General features: G+C 37.9%; 1 protein-coding gene across 4 annotated transcripts in view; it reads left to right on the top strand.

The window, feature by feature from the left end:
* The window catches only part of CDC42BPB (CDC42 binding protein kinase beta), a 95,936-nt gene that overhangs the window by 57,352 nt on the left and 10,628 nt on the right, over positions 1 to 27,956 (top strand). For 2 of the 4 annotated variants that reach the window (XM_075103971.1, XM_075103974.1), the window contains exons 8-29: positions 286 to 534; positions 1,519 to 1,598; positions 2,586 to 2,752; positions 2,852 to 2,971; positions 4,832 to 4,965; positions 6,408 to 6,650; positions 8,332 to 8,442; positions 8,922 to 9,166; positions 9,365 to 9,470; positions 10,054 to 10,178; positions 10,956 to 11,061; positions 12,698 to 12,846; positions 13,441 to 13,535; positions 13,623 to 13,702; positions 16,266 to 16,355; positions 16,779 to 16,868; positions 17,275 to 17,380; positions 19,792 to 19,928; positions 20,507 to 20,646; positions 22,199 to 22,280; positions 25,334 to 25,550; positions 25,939 to 26,001. In XM_075103971.1, coding sequence (XP_074960072.1) covers positions 286 to 534; positions 1,519 to 1,598; positions 2,586 to 2,752; positions 2,852 to 2,971; positions 4,832 to 4,965; positions 6,408 to 6,650; positions 8,332 to 8,442; positions 8,922 to 9,166; positions 9,365 to 9,470; positions 10,054 to 10,178; positions 10,956 to 11,061; positions 12,698 to 12,846; positions 13,441 to 13,535; positions 13,623 to 13,702; positions 16,266 to 16,355; positions 16,779 to 16,868; positions 17,275 to 17,380; positions 19,792 to 19,928; positions 20,507 to 20,646; positions 22,199 to 22,280; positions 25,334 to 25,550; positions 25,939 to 26,001 — 2,935 coding nt within the window. The remainder of the gene's footprint in view (positions 1 to 285; positions 535 to 1,518; positions 1,599 to 2,585; positions 2,753 to 2,851; positions 2,972 to 4,831; positions 4,966 to 6,407; positions 6,651 to 8,331; positions 8,443 to 8,921; positions 9,167 to 9,364; positions 9,471 to 10,053; positions 10,179 to 10,955; positions 11,062 to 12,697; positions 12,847 to 13,440; positions 13,536 to 13,622; positions 13,703 to 16,265; positions 16,356 to 16,778; positions 16,869 to 17,274; positions 17,381 to 19,791; positions 19,929 to 20,506; positions 20,647 to 22,198; positions 22,281 to 25,333; positions 25,551 to 25,938; positions 26,002 to 27,956) is intronic. The other 2 variants (XM_075103972.1, XM_075103973.1) reach the window with 2 other exon arrangements.

The following is a 27,956-nucleotide window of genomic DNA, read 5'->3' as shown; positions in this document are numbered from 1 at the left end:
CTTTTCCTAATAAATTACAGTTCATTTCAAACAGATCTGTGTTAAAGAAATTGAGAAATGATTACTTGTCCACAAAAACCATTTTAAGACAAAAGGTCTGTCACTGGATATATTGCATTGTGCTCTGCCATTGCTTGCTGGAACTAGAACAATGTTTGACTATTCATTTCCAGTTTTACTGGTGTAATTTAGCACATTCTTTTTGAAACTACTGTTGAAAGTTATAGAATGGATTCCTTCTCTAAAAATTTCTCAAAAAATTTCTCCTTTTGTTGTGTTTTCTAGGAACGATTTCAGTTTCCATCCCATGTTACAGATGTATCTGAAGAAGCAAAAGATCTTATTCAGCGACTTATCTGCAGTAGGGAGCGTAGACTGGGACAGAATGGAATAGAAGATTTTAAGTCTCATGCATTTTTTGAAGGACTTAATTGGGATAACATCCGAAACCTAGAAGCACCTTATATTCCAGACGTTAGCAGTCCTTCTGACACCTCAAACTTTGATGTAGATGATGATGTATTGAGAAATCCAGTAAGTCTTCATTTTTAAATATTTCTAATGCAAGTATGCAACCTTGCTGCACTATAAGGTAGTAGTGAGAACTTATTTCAAAATAAGTAATGTCAGAGATGAAAAATAAGTCATTCCAAATTTGAAAAATTTGAGTTTTTAATCACTGGCATTTTGGGTTATTAGAAATCGTAAGCTGCTTTTCTAAATGGTAGCTCTTGCTGAAATGGACTACCGTTACATGGCCAGTCACAGTTAAAACATATTTCAGTGGGAAAAAAACCTTAGTTCCCCTTTTAGTTTACCTTTACAAGGAGCTAGTATTTGGATTTATTCCTTTTCAAAGGTGAAAAAAAAAAAAATCTGTCTTCGGTAATACACATATATTCTCCATGCAGCTTGCAATCACAGCTGTCCAAACCGCGAGAGCTCGCACTGCCACTTCTGCACTCACTTAAGAACCAGGAGGTTGGTTTCTGGAGTGGGAACATTGGTGTTCCCCTCCTTCATTTCTGTTGTGTAGTAGTTGGGTCAGGAAGAGCAGAGGGCTTTTGTGGTAATTCGTTCATCAGCTTGTATTCCAAGAAGTGAAGAGCTTTTGGCACCTTTTTTATTGCCTATCTAACAGTAACTAGCATACTAAAGTAACAGCATTCATTTTGGTGCCAGGTCACTTTCAGCTGGGAACTTGAAATTTCAGGTTTTCTTTTACTGATTGCATTGTGCTTTGAACTTGTTGAAATGTTGCTGTTTCAAGCGCCAGTTCAAGAGCCTCCTAAATTCAGGTCATTATATTTAGTGACCTAATCTGAAATAAAGTTCGTCCAGGGACAATTGAAGGCTATACAATGAAGCATAACTGCCGATTGTCAATTGGTATGTGCTAAGAAAAGTCTTTCTGTTAGAACTCTCTCTCTTTAACTGTTGAGGCTAAATCAAATGCCTTTAGCTCTATATGGGTTTTAGTTCTTTTAGCATGTCTTCATACATGTTGTTTTCATGCAGGAAGTGGTGCCACCAAGTTCTCATACAGGCTTTTCTGGATTGCATTTACCATTCGTTGGGTTTACCTACACAACTGATAGGTAAGCAAAGGATATGTTGTTCATTAAACTAGTTTTTCAAATGCAGCTAATTGTAGGAAATTCTCATTTTTATAAGCATGTAGAAAGGTTGATGTCTACAGGTGTACCTCTGGATAAACCTTTATCCCTTTTTTTCCCCCCAAGTCTCTGAACATAGTTTGATCCTGCTTGCTGAAGTATTTAATGTTTTTTCTATTTGAAATGAAACAAAGTTAAGGGACTAGATGTATCACTTGAAATTGAGTATAAACTTGCTGTTCCTGCATTAAGAGGCTGAGAGCAAGTCTTGTCCACGTTGCATGTCTGCCAGGAACAGTTCAGGATTAGCTCACTGGTCCAAAGACCTGCTGGTAAGCTAAATTAACATAGATGGTTCTGAGCATGGACAAAGCGGCTCACTTTGCACATCTTTGAAATGCCCTCCGTCTGACTTCAGAGATCCCTTAAAGATGTACTTTTCTCTGATCTCAAAGTTTTTCTGCCCTGTTTGTTATTTCCCTTTGTTGGGGTTTGTTACCCCGTCCAATACTACTTCAGAAAGAACCCAGTACACACACCTCACGCTTCTCAGAGTGCGATAATGTGGCTTAACTTAAATCCATCTTTGTCACACTTTGAACCAAACTTTTGGATTTGTTTCTCAGTTCTCTCAGTGCAGGTACACTTACCTGCTTACTTCGCTGTCAGGTAGTACTAACCGTTGGCATAGGAGAGTTAACATTTTCAATCATTTAGGCAGTTTGTAAAGTAAATATACATCCACATCATTAAAGTCCTGAATGCAGGTATCTTAATTCTATAGCAGTGTGCACATTAGCTAGGGAGTAATAACTTTATCTACCCTGACAATTGTCTGAACAGTAACAATTACTGCAGTAATTATTCTTGTAAGTTTAAGGTGTGTATTTGCTGAAATCCCAGCATGTCATTGCTATAGGCTGCTGTGCGTATTTATTAAAATGTTCTAATTTATGTATTTGTTTTCAGCTCTTTATCTGATAGAGGAACTTTAAAGAGTGCAGTGCAGTCTGACACTGTAACCAAAGATATGGATGTACAGCGTGACTTAAAGAACACTTCACAAATAGAAGGCTATGAAAAGAAAATACGGAAATTAGAGCAAGAAAAGCAGGATTTGAACAGAAAACTGCAAGGTTAGTGATTTATATTTGTTTGGATTCTTAGTTCTGCTCATTAGGAGGAATTGGAATGTATTTTATTGAAAACCTTTTCCTTCCTTTTCCGATTTTAAGAATCTACACAGACAGTGCAGAACCTCCAGGGTCCAGTGTGTGTTACAGTAAATACAAGCCGTGATAAGGAAATAAAAAAATTAAATGAAGAAATTGAACGCTTGAAAAACAAATTAACAGGTAAGCCTCTGGCATGGTAATTATAGTAATGTAATTTAATTTTACTAGGAGTAGCAAAATATGTACTGTGTTTTTGCAATAAGTAGAATTAATGTTCTTGAGGTGCTTGAAAAAAAAGGCTTTTTTAAAGTGTCTCATTCAATATGAAGAGGCATTTCAATTTTTTCCAGATGAGCACTTAAATTTTTCTTTTGCTTACTCTCTTGATAGCATATACTAGCATGGGGAGTCTAGAGTACAATGAATTGTCTAGATGGGTTCAGTTAAATATTTCTTGTGATGTCTCTAGAAGTCTCAAGAGATCCTGTTCACCTGCTCTCCTGCAAGATATTTTTTGGAGGGGTTTTACTGAACGTAGGTGTAAGAGACACTGGGGAGAGGAGACTAGCTGCCTTTTAGTAACATAAGGGGATAGGTGCAAGGATGTGTAATAATAGTTCACATTTAAATATTTCTGAGCTCCTGCTCCCTTTGTGTTTCTGTCTGGTGATGCATTAATTAGGAAGCACTGAGCATTGCAGAAAAACAAATACTGGCATCTGTCCTGAGAGAAGACGGACTCATCCATATCACTGAAAATCTGTTGCTTGACAACGCTATTAGTTTATCCATACAAACCTCCCGATAGCATCTAATTTTTAAGTGAGAATCAGTGGCAAACAAAATGGTAGTTTTGAATCCTAATGACTTGGCTGAGAGGTTTATAGTGGCCTGTAGTATAAGTGAGTTCAGATGCTGAGTTGCTGATGCTGATTTTTTTTTTCTCCCCCTGATGTTTGGCAATATACCCCCTTTGTAGGTGCACGCATTGTGAAAATAAGCTGAGCTCTCCTAAAAAGATTATCCTTCGAAAAAAAGCCATTCTTGTACGTTCTGGAATTAGGTTTGAGTCAAAATAGTTAGAGTAAGGTGCTACTTCTGCAAATGGTTCAGGTTTATCCAGCTCTTCCGTTGATGGTGTCCTGTTAAATATAAAAACTAGCGGTATGATCTCATTTAAAAAGAAGTAGTATTGGTTCATGTAGAGTGGGAGGAGGTTCGTGCTGAAATGAGGAAAGGAGTAATACTTCAATCGTTACAGCAGGGCTTGGGATCCCTGAATACATAGGTCCAATTTCCTGTTCTGTCACAGACATCGGTGGAACTTGAGTGAGACAGTTATTCCCTGTGCAATTTCTTACTTATTTGTTTAAAAGAAATAGTAATTAAAATCAAATGGTGAATAGCAGTTCATTTTCTTAACAGCTCTTAAGAGTGAGCAGAAATACATAAAGGTGGTTAGTTTGTTGCACTTGAAGGTGATAATCTCAAATCAAATTCGTTTAATTTTCTTTGAGAGTAAAGAGAGAACGACCGGGAATATGGGCAGTCAGGTCTCCAGCCCGCCTCGTGCAGGATGGTATTCCCTTCCCAGATTGTGAGTTCTTGTCTACTCTAGGACATAAATAGTCCTCTCCTGTCCTGCTGGATGCACTAGTGACTGACTGTAGCCTTGCTTGTCATATACTGAAAACTGTTTAGGAGACAAATTACTAGAACTGGAATTTGAACAACTCAAGTTTATTTCGATGTTTTCAAGGGCTAGTTGTTGCATTCCTCAAAAACAAAACAGAGCCCTGTGCTAAGGCTTTTTCAGTTCAAGAGATCACAGTCTTTGGGAGGATTTCTTTAATAGGCTAAGAAAATTAAAATTATATGGAGCTGTCAATGCTTCAAAATTACCTTAAACAGTCTAAAACGGCAGGAACAGGAAAGAAGTTGATTTTTGAAACAAGGTGATGCCAGTTTGCTTGAGTAATGTTGCTTCCTTTATTGGTGTAAATTTGGGACCAGTTACCCTTAATATGTATTAATCTACAGATATAAATAAGCTGGAAGGACAGCTTGCAGATGCAGTGGCTTTTCGACAAGAACATGAAGACTCTATACACAAGTTGAAAGGACTAGAAAAACAGTGCAGAGTACTGCGGCAAGAAAAGGAGGACCTTCATAAGGTACTGATCCAAAGATAGATATGTTTAAAAATGGTCGTGTAAAGTAGTTATAGAACAGTTTTGTTGTGTTGTAGTTTTAGTGTTTTAAATGCTGCTTTTTAGAACTATACTGAGATGTTAGTGAACTTGTTAACTTCATTAGCAATACAGTAGTTTTCCAAAGTAGCACACTTATTTTTTTAAAGTTGATAGGCACCTTATTTATTTCAAATGTGTTCTGCTAGGGGGAACAAACACCTAAAGAATGGTTTAACTGTTTAATTATTCTCAATGGTTTCAATATACACATGAGTTAAACTCAGATCTATGGCTAGTCATCAGTCCTGTAGATACCCAAAAGCATATGTGTGTGTATATATATGAAAGAGTTAATATAGCTAGGTCACTGCTCCAGTGTGAGCCCACTTACTCTTTGTAATACCAAAAGGTTAATTGTTGCTTAAGGCTGAGGATGAATTTTAGGTAATTATTTACTGTTGTGTAAATTACACCTTTGTTTGCTTCCTAAAATGTAACAGTATCTTAGTTTAAGTCAGAAAAATATTTTGCAGTAAAGTAAATATGGGTTTGCATATACTACATACCACTTTAAATAATATCAAAAAAAGCTACCTGCATTCAAATAGCTAGTTTTGGAAAAGTCTAGCAGCCATATTGTTCATGTGGCATTTAGATGAACCCAAAAGTAATCCACAGGCCACAATCTCTGGGGTTTTTGTCCACTAGAATTTAACAGTCTCTTTTCTGTCTGTTAACCACTGTTAAGGGTTATTTACCATAGTAGCACAGAAGGCAAATCTGCTTCTGCTGGTTTGAACACACATGCCCTTTGGGAAGTTAATGAATGCTCTTGCAGTACTCCTCCTAATGGCAGATTTTTTTATCAGTCCTTTGGTCAGTATACATTTATTCTGTTGTTAATCTTGTTAGTTTTTGTTAAAGGAAACAGCTTTTATACTTTCAATTAAAGTATTAGAGCTTCACAGTTTGTTTTAAGGAATCTTCCTCAGTTTTATGAAGAATTTTACAAAATTTGCTGCAGCGTCTCAGTGCTAATACAGTGTATTTGGTGGCTCCTCTGAATGTGCTGTCTGCTAAAAAAACTCCTTTTAAAAAAGGTTACTATTGTGCAGGTACATGGTGGTAATCTGAAATTAAGTTATTTAGAAGTGAGGTGGCGTTGTGTAGTCAGATTCATAAGAAAAACTTCTGGAACAGCAAAGGTACACCTGGAGCTGCCATACTAGGAAGCAAAATAACTGCTGTCTTGGTATGTTACTGCAGCCGTTTACCCAGAAAAAAAACTTTGTCTAAATTAAGTGTTATAATTCATATTTAAAAGTTATGTGAGGACTTTGAGCTTTCAAGTCATTCTTATGTAGGTCCACTTCCTTTCTTCTTGGAAAGAATGACTTTTTATTATACTTTTTTATTTAAACCAGCAACTTGTAGAGGCCTCAGAGAGATTAAAGACACAATCCAAAGAACTGAGGGATGCCCACCAGCAAAGAAAACTAGCTGTGAAGGAGTTCTCTGAGCTCAGTGAGAGGATGGGAGACTTGCGGTCCCAAAAGCAGAAGCTGTCCCGTCAACTTCGCGACAAAGAAGAGGAGATGGAAATGAGCATGCAGAAAATTGATGCCATGCGACAGGATGTCCGTAAATCGGAGAAGATCAGAAAAGAGGTAGCTTGATAGAATAGCTAACAGTAAAATGTTTCAGCTGGTGCTTGTCCAGTACCTCATATGTGATTGTATCGAAAAATCAGGACTGTTAACAATAATTTACTTTGCCCAAGTCAAAGAAATTATGCCAGTAACTCTTCCATATAGCTTTGCTTCAGATCACAAATAGGTCTTGATTTTGTTTCTAAATGTTTTGCTGATATATTAGGAAATTAATCAAGTCATCTTTTTTGTTCTTTCTCAGGCTGATTTTAATCTGGAGGAAACTATTCTTGCTATATATGCCCAGCTTCTGAGTTCTTGCATTTTGATTCTTGTAGACTGACTCACAAGTCAGCTCAAAACCTAGAAGGCTTAATGTTTTCATGTGCTTTAAGGCTGGAGTATTCTGATTTCATTTTTTTCAACTGAATTTTTTTTTTCAGCTGGAGGGAGGAATAGTGATACAGACTAAATAGGTGGTTTTCCTTTCTCTGTCGTTAGTAATTGTAGAAAATGTTTGTAATATCTTTAAGCAAGTTAATTTCCCATTAGTATTCTAGGCAATTTATAGTTTTACATAAAATGAAGTGGATAACCAGAAGAGGGCATAAGAAACAGCTATTTTGGCTAACCCGGAGTGTTTTAATCACTGAAAAATGATCTGATTTTATGTATTCTCTGGGTGAAGTGTAGAAGAGAAATTCAAGATCTTTAATTTGGTAGCAATGTTTATAAAGGGCAATCTATGAAAATGTACTAGGAGATGTAGTTTCTCCGACTTTTCTCGGTGAGTAAGAAGTGGTAGTTAACTGGGGAAGGCAAGGTTGTGGCACCATATTTGATGTGTAGGGCTGTGGCACCTCGTCTCTGGAGCAGAGTGCATGAGGCATTCAAGTGTTGCTGCTTATTCAGTTAAATATGTCCGTGCAGAGCTTGATAATCTCCTGTCTTTGTTACAAATTCCTCTGTTCTCCCTTTCCTAACAGCTGTATCAATCTTCTATTCAGAACATAGTTTATAAGTTCATTATCTTGGCCCACATTTCTAAATACAGTCCTTTTAAAAGCAACTTTGTGAGTTTAATTTGAATGCAGAAAACCAAATCTTACTCTTCCTGTCCAGTTTTAAAACTGTGCCACTATTGTTTGAATTGCAACAGTTGCCTTAGTTGCCACAAAATTGTCTTTCTGTTAAGCTGTCTGAAGTTGACAAAGGGATGATCAAGCTTTGTTTGTTCTGTAATTGCAAAGTAAAGGTGTTCAGTGTTCTTATTTGACATATTTTGCAATAATTTGGCTCAAAGATTAGGATTTTTAAGCTGCCTTAGTAGGTACTGAGGCGTGGAGCTGACCTGTAAATGCAGGAGACCTTTTTTCTTTCACAGCTGCAATGACTTCCTAGTGCCATTTCCTTCTCTTAGCATTAATAGAAGCTGTGCAGTCATCCCTGCACATACTCTGTGTAGTTCATATCAGTACAAAAAGTCAAATAGTAATAGTTGTACTGTGTGAGACAGATGGATGTCTGGATCAATGAAGGCAAAACAATTATCATGACATTCTGAGATGATTGGTATAGTGGTGTAACATAAAATAGAAATATGGAAAAACTTACTGCTCATCTATATGGAGGAAAGGAAATGAATGATACAGGTAGGACTATCCTGTGTTGAAATGACTTAAAATTACTCTTGTTGCAGCTGGAAGCCCAACTTGAAGAAGCTGTAGCAGAAGCATCAAAAGAACGCAAACTTCGTGAGCACAGTGAGGTCTTCTCCAAGCAACTGGAAAATGAACTGGAAGCACTAAAGGTTACATGGTTTTTGACAAATTTTTACTCTTGGCACAGGAGCCGCTGCAGTAGTTTTGCTTACTCAACTGTTGATACCTGTGGGAGACTTAAAAACTGCAGCCTGACCTAACTAGTCAGATTTATTTGGGTTTTTTTTTTTGTTTGGTGTTTGGTTTTTTTTTTGCTTGAAGTACTTCAATATCTCATTGGACACTAATGTCTTGAAAATGTCTGATTTATGAATGCTAAGCAAATACTAAACCAATGTGATCCAAATTTGTTATCTCCGCAACCCATTTGAACCCCTTATTAGAGTCATGTAATCAGAGCAGCCACTTATGGGGCTTAATGCTTGGAGCCAGGCACCTTTTAAATCACTCAGTGCCCAGATAAAAATTTTTCCAAAGTGCCACCAATTCAGCAATTCTAAGTTTAAATAATGTTTCCAAAATAAAAAGATTATAGCCTCTTCCTGATGGTGTTTCTTCTTCTCTGCAGCTGAAGCAGGGAGGCCGGGCAGCAGGTGCCACACAAGAGCATCAGCAGGAGCTTTCCAAAATTAAGTCTGAGCTGGAAAAGAAAATCTTATTTTATGAAGAAGAGTTGGTCCGACGAGAAGCATCGCATGTTTTGGAAGTAAAAAATGTGAAAAAGGAAGTACATGATTCAGAGAGCCATCAGCTTGCACTGCAGAAAGAGATCATGATATTAAAGGATAAATTAGAGAAAACAAAGCGAGAGAGGTAAGCTTTTGGGCATGATTCATTAACTATGGATTCTTTTTGGTGGGTGTTTTTGTATATTGCAACGCATAGGTGTCTGTGCAGGATGGTATATCACCTTAACTCTGTTTATTCTTTTTGAGAATCCCAGTCTACAGCTTCAGCAGTGGTACAGAATAAGTGTTTCTATTCTATTTCTTTATATTTCCTTCTCCTTAGGCACAGTGAAATGGAGGAAGCAGTAGGAACAATGAAAGAGAAATATGAGCGTGAAAGATCTATGCTCTTGGAAGATAACAAAAAGCTAACAACAGAAAATGAGAGGGTAATTATTTTAGGAAATATTTTTAAGCAAAATATAATTCTTATTTTGTTACTTTCTGGTGTTGCAGTAGGCTGCTCATTGATCAGCACAGATTTGTAAATGTTCAGGCAATATCTGAATAAAATAAATGTAGTTTTCACAACACGAATGTGAGAGATCTGGCTAAATAGTAACTTTAGCATCTCAGTACTGCTCTTTGTGGGATTGATTCCCACAAACCAGATGGCACCACCACCTTCTGATCTGTTCATGAAGGCCACACAGAGAGGGAAGCATTTACAAAGATTGCCTTCCTTCCTGATGGCTTACAGTTAAACCTCATTCTTCTCCATGGCCTCTACACTCTATTTTTCTTTTTCATTGTTTTGGATTGTTTTGTGTAAACTGGCAACATGGTGTTCTATGCTCAGGAGCTTGTCTCCAGTTCCACACAGAAAAAGAACCCCTCCCAGTTCTTTGGTCTGTGTTAGAACTTCCAGATAGCCTGGAGTGGTCTTGTTTGTTCAGATTTTATATGCATGTAGACACATGCCTAGGTAAAAAAATGACATAAGCCATCAGTGAAACTAATCTTTTGTTTCAGCTTTGCTCCTTTGTGGACAAATTAACAGCACAGAACAGGCAACTAGAAGATGAGCTCCAAGACCTAGCAGCAAAGAAGGAGTCGGTTGCTCACTGGGAAGCTCAGATCGCAGAAATTATTCAATGGTATGTGCTGATTAGAGATCCAGATGACCACTTTCAACTTTTGAAATATTGATTGGCTTTTCCTTTTTTTAATGTATAGTTAGGCCCTTTCTCTGCATCTGGGATCAGCAAAAGCATGGTACACCTGGAGTGTTGATTAACTTTCCTGCTTTCTAGTATTGCTGCGTAGTAATGACAAGTGATATTGTCAGATGCTATTAAGTATGAAGGAGAGGGTTTTGGTGTCAACTTGCTTCAGACTCTGAAGCAATCGTTATTAAATCACCCAATTTGGAATATTTTAATATTCATTCAGTAAGATGGTGATGATTGAAAACATACAGAACCTCACTAGCTGTATTAGACAAGCACTTGCACTTAATTCACAGGTCAGTTCTTCCCTCTGTTATTTGCTGTTTTAGGAGGCTGTGTGCAAGTATTTTCAGCATGCAAGACAAGAAGGACTTGAAGGTAGCCCTTATAAGAATTGAGTAAGCAACATGCAGATCATGTTCCAAACAATAACAGTGAATCTCTGCAAAACTCTTGCTGATGGCGGAGGGGAAACTTCAGTTTCCGTAGCAACTGCCACAATCAAGAGAATGAGATAAAAGGAAAATCTAAAGCAGGCAATCTAAGATATATTCGGTTTTCTACTGCTGGGAGAGTTTTCCCTGCTGTGTCCATTTCTGCTATGTCCTTAAATCCAGTGTGTACACTCCGATTATTTGATGGTACAGTATTTGGTGCTATGAGCCATTAAACTGTTAAGTAACAGGTTTTTGTAATGCACCATAGGGTAAGTGATGAGAAGGATGCTCGTGGCTATCTCCAAGCGTTAGCTTCCAAGATGACAGAAGAACTAGAATCATTGAGAAGTTCCAGTCTGGGGTCACGAACACTGGTAAGAAAATACCAAGCATTCAGGCTGTTCTGGGGGTGTCTAAGAACCTACTTTTTTAGTTTCAGCTAATGCCTTACCAATATCTGTTCATAATCAGAATTCTTTTCTAATAAATCCTCTGCTCTGCTGAAGACTTTCTAGATTTTAGCTATTGCGTGTGAAATCCGTTTGGGTCATCTGATCAGAATTTGGTAGTTAGAGGCAGGGGGGTGTTTCTTACTAATTTCTACCATCACAAACTGCTTTAAACAGTACAGAGGAGAGAAGAAACAATAGCTTAACCATTAAAGGGGAGTACAGAAATGTACCTCACCATGTTAAATGCAAGTGAATAATTTTAATTGCCTTTACAGTGGGATAACAAAGTTCAGTTTTTGTTTGTAAACAAGCGTTAGCTAGTTGGTATCATTACAAACTAGTGACACACTGAGAGCGTGTAGCTTTATTTACCTGCAGAACAATGAGACCTTATGCCATAATTTTCCCATATAGTAATAACATGAATTCCCCCCAAAATCTGCAGAACAGTAGACCCCTTGCGAAGGAGTAGTCTCAAAGGTGAAAACACTGTCTTGCTTGGCAGGAACTAAATAACTGCATAAGGAAAGGGAGAGCCATTTGCAGCTAGGCATGGAAGCCCACATCCCTAGCAATGCCCGTCAGTGCAGTCTGCCATGCAAAGAGTCCTGCTGCTGGTTTATACAGATGAGAAGTTACCCCTTCCCAACCTGTGAATTGCAGAAAATAAAAGAAAGTTATGACTTCCTATGAGCTAACATCAAGAGATTATTATAATATTGGGAGGTTTAATAGGAAGAAAGATCAGATCAAATGCAATTGGCACTTTTTCTCAGCTACTGCCGGAATAAAGAACGCTGTCTGTTTATATTACAGCTGGTTTTGTAACTTCAGCAGAACCTGATCTAAGGCAATTCTTTCTCAACATAAAAAAAAGTCTCTCATTTTCATGACTGTTATTTGCAAGTTCATGTGCAACTTGAGAGGTATCCATTAGGCATATCAGAAATGTAGGCCACAGTGAAAAATGCTTGGAAAAGCTTGGAAAACTAGCTTTTGGGGGTAGTAGGATGGAATTGCGTGGTGTACACAGAAGTATAGTGTATGCTGCTTAGCAAGTGTAAGAATTGTTCTCAAACGGGTATCTTGGGTATCTCAAGACACAGATTTCATTTTTTCGCATTTTTGCCACTCAGGAAGTTTTAGATTAGTATGTTTTACATTAAATATTTATATTTGTCTCATGTTTGGAAATCCAGTATGTCATTGTGCAAGTTTTGTACTCTTTTCTAGATTGGGCAATGAAAACTAGCCATTTTCAATGGGTTCTCTCAGTCTGACTGCCACGCTCGGTGATCCAGCATTTTGGTTTCAAGCATACCGTGTTAGTGATTTAACCATTATAAAAATTGCTTTAACCATTATAAAAATTGCTCATTAATTCATTTTTGTGTAACAAAGTCTGACTATTGACTGATTTCCGTGTAGCAGGAATACTGTCTGTAACTTATTAAAAGAGTGTTCTCTGAACCAGTGTGAAAGCTATTTTATGTCTTTGAACAAGAATAGAAATATCTTAGAACAGTTGATACTAAAATTCATTAACTTACTGGAACAGGATCCCCTTTGGAAAGTGCGGCGCAGTCAGAAGTTGGATATGTCAGCTAGGCTGGAATTACAGTCTGCCCTTGATGCAGAAATTCGTGCCAAACAACTAGTTCAAGAAGAGCTACGAAAAGTTAAAGATGCAAACATATCTTTTGAAAGGTAATAAGGGCTTTGGTTCTGTTTGGGGTTTAATGCACTGCTCTAAACTGCTGGTTAGAATAGTAACTTTCTTAAAATGGCCCCTCGTGCCTGGGATATTGGACTTTTCCAGAAAGATCCCATTCCACAGACTACACATTTTTTGCATAGTCATATGAGAACTGTAAAAATTTCTTCAAGTAAACATTTCACTGCTGTGAATAGTTTGGTAATAAGGTACGGATCTTGGGCAACTGGGGAGGGGGGGGAAGCATAAAAGCAAATTCAAAGCAAATTCAATGCCTTTTCTTAGACTAACTGGAGAGCAGACATATTCTTGGGAATTAAAAGCCAGACTGCTATTAGAAGAATTTTGTTTGGCAGGTATCTGCAGTGATAGCAGGCGTCTCAAGTAGAGTTTTCACTGTATAGTCAAGTAGTGAGGTGTCTATTCAGGGGAAAAATAAAATTAATCAGCACTCCTGGGGTGGGGTGGGGGGGTGTGGAATTTTCCCAAAATTGAGATGTAGGACCAGAAATTAACAACCCTGTGCACTGGCCTTCCTGCCTTTGAGACATTTCAGACTGCATTTTGATCATATTGCGTTGCTTTAGTAAATTAAAGGAATCAGAAGCAAAAAATAGGGAACTGTTGGAAGAGATGGAAAGTTTGAAGAAAAAACTGGAAGAAAAATACAGAACAGATTCAGGTAATTAAAGTTACTGTGTTTTAACAGAGTTCTAATACCATCTGCAATGTTGCCTTTTAGCTAAGCCTGTTCTGCTTTGCGTTTTAGGTCTCAAACTTCCAGACTTTCAAGATTCCATTTTTGAATATTTCAACACCTCTCCTCTTGCACGTGATCTGACTTTCAGAGTGAGTTATTACATAAAATAGCTATAAAAATGTGATTACTGAATCATATTTTTAATACATAAAAGTAATGCTTAGGCACTATATGGCACATTTGGATCTGGCATATTAGCCAAATTAGTATGGCACAGAACTGGGTGTCCAGAAGATGTCAGATTGCTTGGCATTTTGTAGGGAAGCCAGCACCTTTGTGAAACGTTCCCAGAAGTTCACATTAATTATTTCCCATTCTAGCTTCTGTGTTTAGGTTAACCTCAAATATTTGGCTGAATAATATCTATTTAGGGTTTTTGTGGAAAGGCTGGCACACCTTCTTACATATAAGGGATTAAATGCTTTGCAGTTGGAAGATGCTGATTAATACAAGGAAAAGTATTCACACAGTATCTGTTTAAACAGATATGTAAAATTGTTGGCTCCAGATCTTATGGAGTGGTTAGAGTAGAAGGAGAATCAGAAAACCCACAGATGTTGGTATAATAAGTTTATCATGACACACCCTCTGATCCTTAGAAAACTAATCATACAAATCACAGCTCTAACTGGGCGTTTCAGTTAAAAAGGTTTGTGCATTCCCCAAGGAAGCAGCTGTGAAATGCAACATTGAATAACATTTCCTTACTTCACAAACTCTTGATCCGTGAAGATTTTCTGGGATGCGTTCTTGCGAAACACATAGATGGTTTAGGATAAAACCAAGAGCTGGAACTGGAAAGGATAATCTGTTACGTTTATGGAGCTGAGTTAAAGGGGCTCAGGTTAAAACCTCATCAGCCAGGTTAGATTTTATATCTGAAATGTGTACTCCCTACATTTTTTTTTCCAAATTGTCGCTGTCACTAAAAAGAAAGCCTACAGGCATGCTGTGATGTTTACATCCACTTTGTTTATGTGCTGTTCCTGGTCACAAAATGTCCACACTGGTTTTCTTGCTGAAGCAGCAAGATGTGCTATATGGATGAGGTGGACAGAATAGACTAGAACATGATACGTGCTAGTATCAGAATAATAATTTTTGTCTACTGACCTTTATATTTTAAAATATTGCTTTAAAAAGTACCAGATATACTTACAACAGTAACATGTAGAATATCAAGCCCGTAACTAATCCAGATTCCATTCTACAGATCCTGCAATAAATACATAGTCGCTATGGAAATGCAGGTGGCATTTCCTGATGAATTACATTAAAATTGCTGATACTGTACTTAATGACTTCCATTAACAATTTTTTTCACATATACTTATAAGGATAGTCCATGTCATCTGCTCTGGCATAATTCAGTTTGAATAAATATCATTTGGCCATATAAAACATTTTATTTAGCTAGCCTACTAATATTCTATCTGAAGTTTTCCTGTGGGTGATAAGTGACCATTTTTATCCCTCATATCCGTTACAACAAAGGATTCTGTTTCTTCTTCGTCTACATCTTCTCTGCTAGCCTTTTGGGAAGAAGTAAGTTTTTGCTAGTAGTTTTGTCTCCTTATTTTGTTGTGACCTGTCATAGTAAAAATGGCCTTCTAAAACTAGATATTTTGTTTCCTTAACTTCTCTATAACTTAATCCACTAAATAGAGCTAGTTTAGTTTTCTTTTAATACCTCTTTACAGGTTTACTATTTTATATTTTGACTACCTTTATGGCTAAAGCTGAATCACACTTAGCATTTTTAAATAGTTCATATTACATAATGGTACAATTTGATCTTAAATGTCCCAGCCCTACCAATCAATTAATAACAAAATAATAACAAATATCTGAACATATTTAGTGAGCTAACTAAACTTCAGCCATCTTCCTGTCTAAACTGGCTGGGAAGGGAATGATTCATTACTTGTTGCCTTTAGTGCTCGTTATGTCATTGATGTTAAGTCTAATCTGATGTTGTTAATCGTGATTTTCATGATGTCCTCAGAGAACAATAATACAGTATCCTACTTCCACACCCAGCTTCTTAGCTCTGGAGTAGTAGCATACTTCCCCCTTGTGCTGGCAATTAGTAGTTGCTAATGTAAGTGTGAATTTATAGAAGGCTTGTAATGGATGCTAGTCTTAAATTTTAGTGACATGTAAGACAATGTGATTAAGTAGACATTGTTCTAATGACAGAGGCCAACCATTTTTAAACAACTTTTTAAAAGACTGTGAAGTACTACTTTAAGAATTTTTCTTGTGGCAGAATTGCTGGCTTCTGTGTGCTAGAAAAATCCTAGTGCAGTAAGCCACCATGAGAAATAAGCTATTTTATGGATGATTGCCGAGCTTCTCCAAACATAATTCCATACCTGCATGAAAGAGATTAGACACAGCCTTGCTGGGAGAAGGCGGCCGTTACAGCATTTATGCTGCCTACTATGAGGTTTTACATGTCAGTGCTTTCCAGCTTTTCCATCAGGTGGCAGGGTCTGTTTTGAGGAAAGGTTTTTTCAGAGTGGCAAGTTGTTAGATGTACGCGTGCTGCATATAGAAATCAGCATTGGTTTTGTTTCCATTTTGTTGATGTGAGAGCGCTTCATCAGATCTGTGGTATCTAATCTAACATGTTTGCTGTCACTTTTGCAGACCAGTTCTATTAGTGAGCAGGAAACGCAGGGTCCCAAGTCAGAAGTTTCACCATCTACTTCAGTTGTAACTGCAGAGCAACAACAAGAAGTAAGAGAGCTGTTATTTTACCTGAAGAGTAATTCACTAGAAAGTCTCTGTCTTGTTCATGATAAATACATATTGCAGCATCCATTATGAAGAAGCAGGATTGAATGTTGCTTATTTGCAATGTGTCAGTGTTAATTGCATCTGCTTTGAGGACAGTTGCAAATGAAACTTTTTCGCTGGCTCTGTGTATGTTGATGTACCTCATTTTCATATGTTTTCTGTATTGCTGCTTGTTTGTTACTGTGCAGGCTTTCCTGTGAGTGCTTTAAAACACAATCTGTTTTTATTAAATCAGAATGGCGATGTTTGACGATTAAATTTTTGATCATTTTCAAAAAAGAAAAAGAAAAACCCAGAAGACAATAAGCTTTGCCACCCCGATCTTGAAACAAATTCTTGAAGCCTCATTTTGCTCAATTACAGTTTTTTGTGATTCAGGAACCAATTCGGCTTCAGAGGATGCCTGCTGCTCCTTCCCCCACCATTCAATCCATTTCTCTAGCTGTACCAAAGGTAGGGGGACTGTGCTAACCTTATTCTAAAGAACAAAGGAAAAAATATTATTTATAAATTAGCCCTCCATGTTTGTTCTTGTCCTGTTTGGGTTTGTCATGTGTTTGTTTTTAATCTGTGTTTTTAATCCAATGTTTCCAAATACAAGTTGATGGGTTTTGATTTGCCAGAAGGCATGGCAAAAATAATTGGTTGTAGGTTTGGGTTTGAGTGTCTTATGCAGTTGGAAATAAAACTGTTACTGTTGCCTTGCAGCACCTTTTACAAGCTGCACTTACTTAAAGGAAGCCCAGGTTTCATAATGTAGACTCTGATATACTGGAGGGTGGTGAAGGGAGTTGCTTGCATTATTTAAGTCCAAAAAGTGAAAAGTTAATTTTTTTTTTATCCTGAATGTATCTTTCAGCCTAAAGCTCACCAGCTCAATATCAAGTCATTTACAAGCCCTACTCAGTGTAGTCATTGCACCTCTCTTATGGTGGGATTAGTTCGACAAGGTTATGCCTGTGACGGTGAGTCAGTTTAACTTTTTATATTTTCAGCAAGTCCCTGAAAAAATCATACCAAAACATTAACGTATTTTAAGGCAACCATTTCTTTGGGGAGGGAATGAAAGAGAGGGGTGGCTGCCACTGAATGGTTCTCCTTTCTTTTGCATCATCAGACTTCTGCAGTAAAAGAATTAATAGAAACCTTCATGGTTCCCTTTCATATTACTAATTCATTCTGCTAGCATTAGTGCTGTTAGCGTGCGTTTGGGAGGGTCATGGAAGGCAGGAGTGTTTCCGCTTTCTGTAGTGGAGAGGTCTACAGGAATGCTCTGGTAACATGAATCTGAGTCTGTCTATTTTGTGCTATCCTGATCATAAACATCGTATGTTGGGAGGACCATTTGCTAGGTCTTTTGGCCTGTAGCCTGTCGTGCTGTCCATTAGTTCTTTGTAAAATGCTTTCTCTGATGCATGTGTTACTATTGAATTCCATGCTTTGAGTATATGGAGGTATTTTTATTTGAAAATACTCTTCTGTCTCTTGATTAGACCCATGAACTCAGTAAGTAGTCCACAGATCTGTTGAAGACACCTCAGTATAAATAAACTTATTGTATTTCTGTGCCCAGTTTAGTGCTCGCTAGTGGCACCCTTCCCACTGACACCTTCAGTGTCATATTCAGATTGCCTCATCTGCCTTTCAGGGCTTTTTTCCTGGCAGGTGGTCTGGTGGCAGTTCTTCCCCAGGAGCACCTATTGCTCTGACAGCACTTGCCCTGGGGCTGCCTTTTGTTTCCTGTTGCTGACAGTTCTGAACTCTTGTTTTTCATCTCTTCCTGCAAGTTTGAAACGGTATTTTTCCCTTAGTGTAGCTATCAACTTTGCTCTTTTTTCGCTCGTGTATTTTGATTAAGCTCTGCATCATTAGTTTTCCAGTTTGCCTCTTCTCCAGATCTTGATAGCTACAGAAAAAACTCGAATCACATTGACATAAGAATAGAGATGACTCCAGTAGAACAAAACTTTGCCGTGTTCTACTCCCAATTGCTTGCTTTTCTCAGTTCCTGCTCTTTTTAATGCTGGAGACCACGGTAAAACACAACTGCGCTTCCAGAGGCCTGTGGAACTGGCTGTATCCTGTGGATTTTCACTATTCTGCAACCAGTGTGCCTTGATATGCACAGTCCCAAATAATTATGATGCTTCCTGAAAGAGATGAATTTATTATCTGGTCTTGGGGAGCACCTACAGTACTTTGCATGCATGGCTCTTTGGTAACCCCTGTCCTCCTGGGAGCAGACTAGCTCAAAGAACAGGCCAGGCAGCCTGCTCTGAGCTGCCCTCTCTCCTGGCTGTTCCCTTGGGCATCATGAGGAGGAGGTTTGTAGCCTAGTCTGTGGCTTTAGCAGAAGCAGGCTGTTTCCAGGTTTTCTGGAATGCTTTGACCCCCTAGACCTGTAATTATGGAACTAGATCTGCATAGGGTATCTGCCCTATGCCCACGTCTGAGAATATGGTTAGGAGGAAGCACAGGATAGGTCACAGTGCCGTGCTACTCTCCCGCTGCCTTCCCAAGCCTACTGGTAGAAACAGGTTGGCTGGGACAAACCAGGAAAAATATCTGGGAAGATCTGGTGCATAAACTCTAGGTCAGATTCCTTGATACAACACCTTAATTCATTCCACAGTTTTTGTAGTCTGTCTCTTGTGAAGTGGCATATATCTGAGCTTTTTCTGTGTAGTGCTTCCATGTGAAATGCTCTATAGAAAAGAGACCTCTGTCCCTTGCTGGTGCAGCGCGAAGTGGTATGGAAGTGGTGTAAATGTTAAGGTGTAAATGTAAAGGATGCAACAATTAGTGTATATCTTTGCTCCTTATTTGAACTCTGAGATAGAGATGGGGGGACACCCCTTTCACCACACTGTGTTGCAGTCCCTGTGTTTAATAGTTTAACCCATGCTGGTTTTTTGGTCAGTTTATTTTTACTTTGTTTTTGCAGTATTCTTGCCTTCTTGGATCAAATTGAACACCTACTACATTTACCTTGTCTCCAACCACTGCCACATAATTTTTATTCCTCCTTTAGTAATACTTTTTCTCCTCTGTGACTGGGTTAGTTGCTGCTTAACACTGGTGAGGCTGACCAACTCCTTTTCCTTCTGGAAAATGCTTTCACAAGTTGCCTTGAAACATGGTCTCAGTTCCTGCCCTTTATGGAAGTAATAGGCTTAAACGAGAAGATAAAAGCACTTTGGAGAGTCTCATATGATATATAGGTGCATTCACTCTGTTAGCATAGTGGGATATTGCAATATTTGCCAGTTTCAGTGTGATTCGTTAATTTGCTGAGTGTAAGGGTAGACTACATTAATCTCCTATTATGATTGACTCATACATGCATTTCACTGTGGATTTTCTCTTTTGTACTTAGTGTGTTCATTTGCATGCCATGTTTCCTGCAAGGATAGCGCACCTCAGGTCTGCCCTATACCCCCTGAGCAAGCCAAAAGGCCTCTTGGAGTAGATGTGCAAAGAGGAATAGGAACCGCCTATAAAGGTTATGTCAAGGTAATAGTCTTTTGTTCTTGGACAAGAGAAGAATACTAAGCACTTACAGCTATGCGGCTTGGAACCTCTAAGTGTGTTAAAACAGATCTCCTAAATTGTGCTAAAGCCTTAAGGCTTTGTGTGCTATCTATGTAACTTATTTAACCTTCATTGCTTTAGATGTGGGAGAAACGGTTGGTTTTACTACACGAGCTAAAGGTTAGTAGATTAGTAGCTGCAATGTTCATAAGTAGCGGGGGGGGGGGGGGAAGGGGGAAGAAAAGCATGCTTTAATGAAGATTTTCTGTCATTGTTGATGTAAGCATAATATAAAAGGTAAACTGTCCTACCATTTTGGCATTTGTGGAATATACAAGCCTCATTGTTTGTCTTAATATTACCAATATATTTATTAAACTGTAACAGGGAATGGTTGAACTTAAGGGAGGAAAAAATGATTGCTTGATTACTTGACATTTTTCACTCTGTTTTGAAGGGCAAGCAGAACATGTTCTAATTCCATTGATCCTAAGTATAAGCTTTTCTAAATGTCCTTATATGTGCTTACATTTAATAAGCAATCAGTTATTTATGCGCAGGTCCCAAAGCCTACAGGAGTTAAGAAAGGGTGGCAGAGGGCTTATGCAGTTGTCTGTGACTGTAAACTGTTCTTATATGATGTGCCTGAAGGAAAATCCACCCAGCCTGGAGTTGTTGCAAGTCAAGTCTTGGATCTCAGGTTTGTATTATTATGACAGAGTAGAAATCCGCTGGTTTTTTTCCCTAACAAAAATATTTCTTTAGAGTACACAAAAAAAACTTGTAGATCATGAGAGCTCTGGTCTGCGAATACCTGTGTGTTCTGAATATAGACTGCAGCTAAGTCTAGGCTTAAAGAATTGGCTCAACAAGAAGTCACTTAAATGACTTTATAGTCACTTATACTACAATCACTAATATTTACAGTACTAGCGTGCTTCTTCCTAGAATTCTACATGCACACATGGAAAACAAATGGACTTTGAAATATTGGTTCTTCCCCTGCACTCTGACCTCAGGAGTGAGTCACAGATCATCCCATAGCCAGTAATTTCAGGAACGTTAGAAAAACTGAAGCAGTCTTCAGAAAAAGCACCGACTAATTTTCAGTGCAAGTGGCTCTCACCCTACATTCTCACAGGAGTCATTTTTTCATGGTGAACCATTTGAACCACTGAACACTGTCTACAAAAGATCTGAGACTTTCATTGATCAGAGTAACATAGAAGTTTTTTTCATTTCAATTTATGGAAATACCAAGCAACTGTAATACCTTTTAATGTTACAGCACCTTCTCGTTCTGTTGAATATAAAGTTTGCGTTTACAAGCACTTCGATTTATTTTTTTTCCAGATAACAGTACCATGGGGTTGCACCAGTACTCCTGTTCTGTTCTCACGTTTATTCTCTGGGGACCGTCAGTGTCAGGTCTCTCTGACATGCTGGCAGTGGGAGCAGAAGTGCAGATGTATTGCAAATAACAGCAGTCACATTGCTTGAAGCAACTCAGCCAGATATTATACCAACTGTCCCATGCTTTATCTGCTTATTGTAGCTGCCTCTTTGAGTCTGTCTTCTGAGGATTCTTAGATGTTTTAATAGACACTAACCACCACAGCTATGAATTCTAGCATGGGCAAGTTTCAGGCATTAGTGTCATCTTTACACTGAAATTGGCAATTATGGTGATCAACTTGGTCAAATTCAGTTTAAAAAGGCTTGTGCAGGCAAGCCCTCTGGGGTGGAGCACTCTGAAATGAAAAAGTTGTTCTCATGTCTGTTTATTTTACTGTAATAGAGAATAAAATCTAGCTGTTTTGAAAACCCTTATTTGAATCCCACAAACTATAATTATGTTGCCAAGAGCTTTTTATGTGATTTTTCTTTTTTTCCAAAGGCCCCTCTCTTGCTACACATTGAGGTATGAATTATTCATTTCTAATGTGTCTGCTGGGCTGGAAGAGCAATATTCTCGCTGCTAATTGTAGAATAGGTGTGGTTGGTAAATGAAAACTACACAAAGCCACCCCACTTAACTTCAGGTGGACTGAATGCTGTAGAAACATAACTAAAGCTTGTGAGGTGTTTAGGTCAAGGATGGTTAGAGCATAACAAAGCAGTGATGGCGGTTGTGACCTCTGTGTGGTGTTAGGTGACTGCAGCCTATTGAAACAGTTGTTATATCGGTTAGATTTTGCTGAATAATGTTACTGTGTGCATGTATGTGATCCTCTTGCTCTCTTTCTTACTAGAGATGAAGATTTTTGTGTGAGCTCTGTCCTAGCATCTGATGTAATACATGCAACTCGTAAAGACATCCCTTGTATATTCAGGGTATGGTTACCAATTTACTCTTAAAGAAAAGACAAGTTAAATACCTGTGTTTTGTTTTGATAGTGAAGTATGTTATCCATATTTAATGTTTATTAAGTTATGCAGAAGTATAAGAATTTACAAGGGGTGCTGAAATGTGTAGAACAACAATATAATACTCTTATAACTGAATGTTAAAGAACAAAGTTCTTTTGCTGCTTCCTTGTATATGAAGTTTGGCTTTTTTATTTTCTTGATTATAATGCAGTATATTTTTCTCTCATCTTCCATTGGTATTACCAGATCCTGGTTTTTCTTTCTTAGCTTTGGAGGACCCTTGCTTTCAGGAAGTGATGCTGTAACAGTAGCCTGAAGCTGGGTTGTACTCACTGGTTCTACTTTGCCACGTATTGTCTTGTATTAAAAAAAAAAAAAAACTTGAAATTTCAGTTTCCTTAATTTCATATTTAATTATAGTAGAAAAAAATTAAAACAATTCAGAAATTGTGAGAAAACAATTAGCCTAGTTATAATATCCTCTTTGATGTATGTCCTATCTGAATGCTGTATTTAGTTTTTAACAGGAACTTCTTCCATATGTTTTATGTGCATTATACATAATTTGGAAATTTAAAATATGGAGAAAAGTACATTAGTAGCCAATATCTATAATCCATTGCATTTCAATACAGAAACTTACTGTTTTCAGCATCTCTGATCCCCAGTCATCTAATTGGTGGAAAATGGAAGCCAAAGAGCTGACAGTCACCTGCAGTCCCAATGATTTGGTCCTTTAGGGTTTTAATTAGGAAACATCTTGGCTACCTGAATGCTTCTGTGGCTTTGCTTTGCTGCTTTTTTCTAGAAATATTTTCTGCAGTGGATTTTCATCCTTTAGTTTACTGCAACTTTTACCTTCATTCTCCTCTTTCTTGTTTCCAAATGTATTTTTTAATTCCCATCTGCCTGCTTTCTTCTTAAATTAGCAGATGTGGAATACTATGGGAAAGGACTTCAGAGGAGAGAAAATGAGCTATGCAGAATGGTGGTTGATTCATTTAAGAACAAGGCATCCATAGAGTTTAGCCTGCTTGACTTGCTGCTCTAATTTCTTTTCTGCCTGCAGTTTTTGACTGAGAAGGTATCTAAGAAAAAAGACTTTTCTGAAATATCACCATGTAAGAATACTTGTGTGGATAGACATGGTAAAATGTCTCCACGGTCTGATCAGATTATCCACTGCTAAAGAGATCTGATGAATTAACTGGAAGCCTGGTTTGTGAGTATATCTATTGAGATACCCTGTTGATGGGAACCAGAGAAGATGCTGCCAAAGTCCACCTTTTTTCTCAGTTTTATGTCCTCCTTCAAAAGAAGGAATTTCTAAAACTGGAAACCAGTAATATGATGGAAGAGAGTCTATTTTCTCAATTTCATTTAATTCTAGATTTGCATCTTGCTGATACAATGACGTAGAGTGGCTTCTACACAACAGTTAAACTGTTACTTTACATCATTTTCTTAAAAATGTGGTCCTTCTTTCATATGTAGTATTTCATGTAACACATGATGTTGATGTCCCACCAAAGACAGATTTTCATGTCTTTTGGATATTCTGCCTGCAGAAAGCCATACCAGAATGCTGCCAAACACTAAAATATTGCCACCTCTGACCCCCATGAAATCAAGAAGAGGAAGAACTTGTCTCGGACTCCAACATCTCTCCTTAATAACCAGTTTTTAAAGTTGGATGTTAGGCCATCCTGGCATCTAGACACTGCAGTCTTAAGTGCAGCCATCAATACGTTTTTAATAATAGTCTAAGAGTGCCTGTAGTGGAGTCAAACAGTAGCAGTTTGAGTTAAAAAGCCTTGAGTTTCACAGCAAATACTGGATTTTTGTATGATGAATAATGCTAGGTATATTATGACCAACTTTTCCCATCTTGTCCTGCATTTGACTGCATGTAAGATCCCACCTTAAAAGACTGAGGAGTGGTGGTACTCCAAAGAGAAAGCCATAGCTGAAGTCTGATTTGGTTTGATTTTGTTTTCAGATTTAGAAATATTGTTCATTATGCCTCCATCCATCTTTAAAATATTAATGCTTAGTTACAGTTTAGGACATGAGCAAAGCTTGATGCAGAGTAATACGAGCTATGAGCAGTTGCAAACTAGTCGGTTCTTTTCGTACTGCTCTTCACCTTCATCTTGCTTCTGGTGTTCTTTTCTTTGATATCCTATTGTCTCAAGTTTACTTTCAGATTTTTTTTTTCTTTAAGATGAATGTTATTGCTTGGTTCGCTCCCTCAGGAAGTGTATGTTGCCTAACCACATCATCCATCTATATGGTGATTTTCTTATCAAGGCATTACAGGCTGTTATTCCATGTATGAATAGTTACAGCCTTTAGTTTTGCACTTTTCCACCTTCTGCTGCTTTTCTTCTGTTGTGAGGGCTGATAGTGGCTGATGACATGTTTGTCCATGACTGAAAGCATAGTTCCCATGATCTCACAATTCCTACTACCTATTCATACAGGACACATAATTAATATTAAGAATTAGTAAGTGAGTACTTTGGCCAACAGAAAGTTCCTGGATAGTTTTTCTATAGGATGATTTACCTGAAAATTAAGTGAAGCCATCATGTGATTTTTCTTTTAACTCGGGGAAGTGGGAGAATACTTCAATCTCAAAAGATTGTTTTCCTCCATAGCTTTTAATGCAGATATGATGTGCTCTTCTCCCTGGACGAATATTTTGAAAATTAAGAAGCAATATTGAAATCTAGAACTGATTGTAGTAAAAGGAATGTAGAGTTCCTTGGCCATATTTTAGGATTCAAAATGATTTAGCAAGACTGAGTACATTTAAACAAATCCACTGAGGCCTGTGCGTTTTTTCAAAGCACTGTGGCTATGTTAGCTGTGTGCTGTGTTGTATATCACTTGGGTACATTATTGCATTGCTATGAAAAAGTGTATTTTACTTTCACAGTTCTGTGAAGTATGTAATACTGACAAAAAGGGCTTTTATTACTCGTATTAATTCTGCTTTCTCTGTCTGTTAAAAGGTGACAGCTTCTCTCTTAGGTTTGCCTTCCAAGTCTTGTTCTCTGCTGATCCTGACGGAAAATGAGAATGAGAAGAGAAAGTGGGTTGGAATCCTAGAAGGGTTGCAGTCTATCCTCCACAAAAACAGACTGAAAAACCAGGTTGTGCATATTCCACAAGAAGCCTATGACAGTACACTGCCTCTTATTAAAGCAAGTTTAGCTGCTGCTATTGTAGGTATGTTTGTTTTAACTATTAAAAGTGTGTGAGGGTTTTTAAGAGCTTTTAGATGGGCTTCTGTAATGAGAGCACTGACACCTGGAAATAAATTCCTCAGCTGAATTCCTTCATAGGAATTTAATAATGGGGAGAAATGCTAATCTTCCATTGGTAGTCAGATTTCTTCATCAACTCTGAGTAAATAATACTGTTCAGTTGTTTAACAGCTTGTTTTAGCAAGACGGTATATAGCATGCTTTTGACAGACTGCATGAACTTAAGCAAAATTGATTTGCTGTTGAAAATCTTTGTCCAGAAATTTTTCCAGCTGTTCAAACAGTCTATTTTAAAGATAAAGTTAAGTATAGCTGAATTAACAGCAGTTTCTTTTCCCTTCCTGGTTTAGATCGAGATAGAATAGCAATTGGTTCAGAAGAAGGACTGTATGTGATAGAGGTAACCCGTGACGGTAAGTTAGGCCATAATGCATGCAGTAATCACATACAGAATAATGAGCTCCATAACTTTTAGTGCTGTTATACTATAGGTTACACAACAGCCCTTCATGTATAGTAAGTATTAAGCACTCAGTTAATTGATGAGAAGGAAAAATGAATATGAGATATAAGCATTAATTTGGTCATTATCATTACATTCGACTGGCTGAAATTAAAGTGATGGGTTACTGGGCATGTTCTGACACATTCTCACCTTAACTGTGTTCCCACAGCAGGTAGCAAAATGTTTCAGCACCCAGAGCATGCACAGCGCACACAGCAGCAGTGGATGCACAATGAATTATCAGGCACTTACTAAATAGAACTTGAATTGACTGAGAAAAACTTGACATGGAAACAGTCTTGTTCCAACTGCACCATCTGAGACCTAAAACTGCCATGAATTAGAAGTTAGGCAGCCAGTGTGAGCAACGCAAGAGTTTACAAACTTGCCATCATTGTCTGCTTCTTCCAGAAATCTGACGACCACGCACATTCTCTTTTAGACCAACGGTGGCCAAAGCAAATGCCTTGCTTGACCCTCTCCATTATCTCTTTATTTCCCTGACCCCATACTTCCTCCTGAACCTGCTTTTTCCTTCCTGTTCTTAATGCACTCTGCCCTCTGCTTTGGGAAAAATGGCATCAGCTTAGCTTGTTCTTTCTTGAGACTGTCCATTCCAGAAATTCACGCAGAGTGTGCTCCAGGTACCACAGCAAAGTGCATGCTGCATAGTCACTGGGCCGCACAGGCATACCCCTCTATCGATGAATTACTAGGCGTCATAGCTAGGGAGTAAGGAAAGCATTTTTTCCCTTTAACCTGATATACTGAGCACAAACACAAGTAACAACGGAGATGTGCCTTGGTGTGGTGGGGAAAGCGTGGAGGCCAAAAGGATTCCTAGCACATGAGCATGGGGATCGTTTGGGATCGGTACATACAAAATGCAATTTTAAACATGGAAAAGCAAAGAACAATTCTGATTAATTTTGCAGTCTGCTTCCAAAATAAGATATTCTTATTTTGAACAAATGAACAAAAAACCAAAGCAAAACAAAAAACCACCAACCCAAACAAAGGCACCTAGTTGAGTTAAACTGAATTTATAGAAGTAATATATTTCTAAGAAACAACACAGATTTTAAGTAAAATAATCTACAACTATTCATCCTTTTCCAAGTTACCATATGAAATATTAGTTATTTCTTTCTGACTAAAAGCACCAAACATACCTCGCGAAATCCATCCTTTCTTATAACTCCTGAGGCACCCTAAATTTAAACAACAGTCTAAATCTGTACTTCTTGTGGCATAAGAGCTAACAGCCTTGGATCTCTGGTAGTATTGTTTCTAACAGAACACCTAATGCTTTCTTCCCCTGTATTTACAACCTCTGAGCTTAGCTTCTTCTGAGTGTCTGTAGCTGTCTGGGAGTAGAGGATGCTGAGGTCGGTGATACAGATTTGTAAAATTAAAAGGTACCTGGATCCCTTTTCTAACTTTGGAAAAAATCCATGGGACACTCCTGAAATACCCCTTTGACTATTTTTACTCATTGTAGTTCAAATTTCAAAGACAATAGTTCTTTAAATTTTGACTTGATGGAAGAATTTGAATTTCCTTCTTCAATGCAATTTAGTGTGTGACTATTTGAAACTTGGATTGCAGTCATGCTAAAACTTGTGTCTCAATATAAAATACAGCAGTGAACACAGGTTTTTAAAGACTTACTTGACTTTAAAAATAAAATTAACTACAAAGTTTTGAGGCAAAAAGAAAAATGTTATTGCTTCCTCTTGCTTAGAATAATCCTTTGCCCAATTTCAGCGGAAAGTGCTTTTTACATGCAGACAGCAGATATTTGAAATTCTTTTTAGCAGTAATAAATGCCATTCCTTTGAGTAAACTTCCAGTGGTCACCAT

The sequence above is a fragment of the Phalacrocorax aristotelis genome, chromosome 9, assembly GCF_949628215.1.
Source record: "Phalacrocorax aristotelis chromosome 9, bGulAri2.1, whole genome shotgun sequence".
NCBI classification, from domain to species: domain Eukaryota; kingdom Metazoa; phylum Chordata; class Aves; order Suliformes; family Phalacrocoracidae; genus Phalacrocorax; species Phalacrocorax aristotelis.
This window is presented reverse-complemented; position numbering and strand designations above follow the sequence as displayed.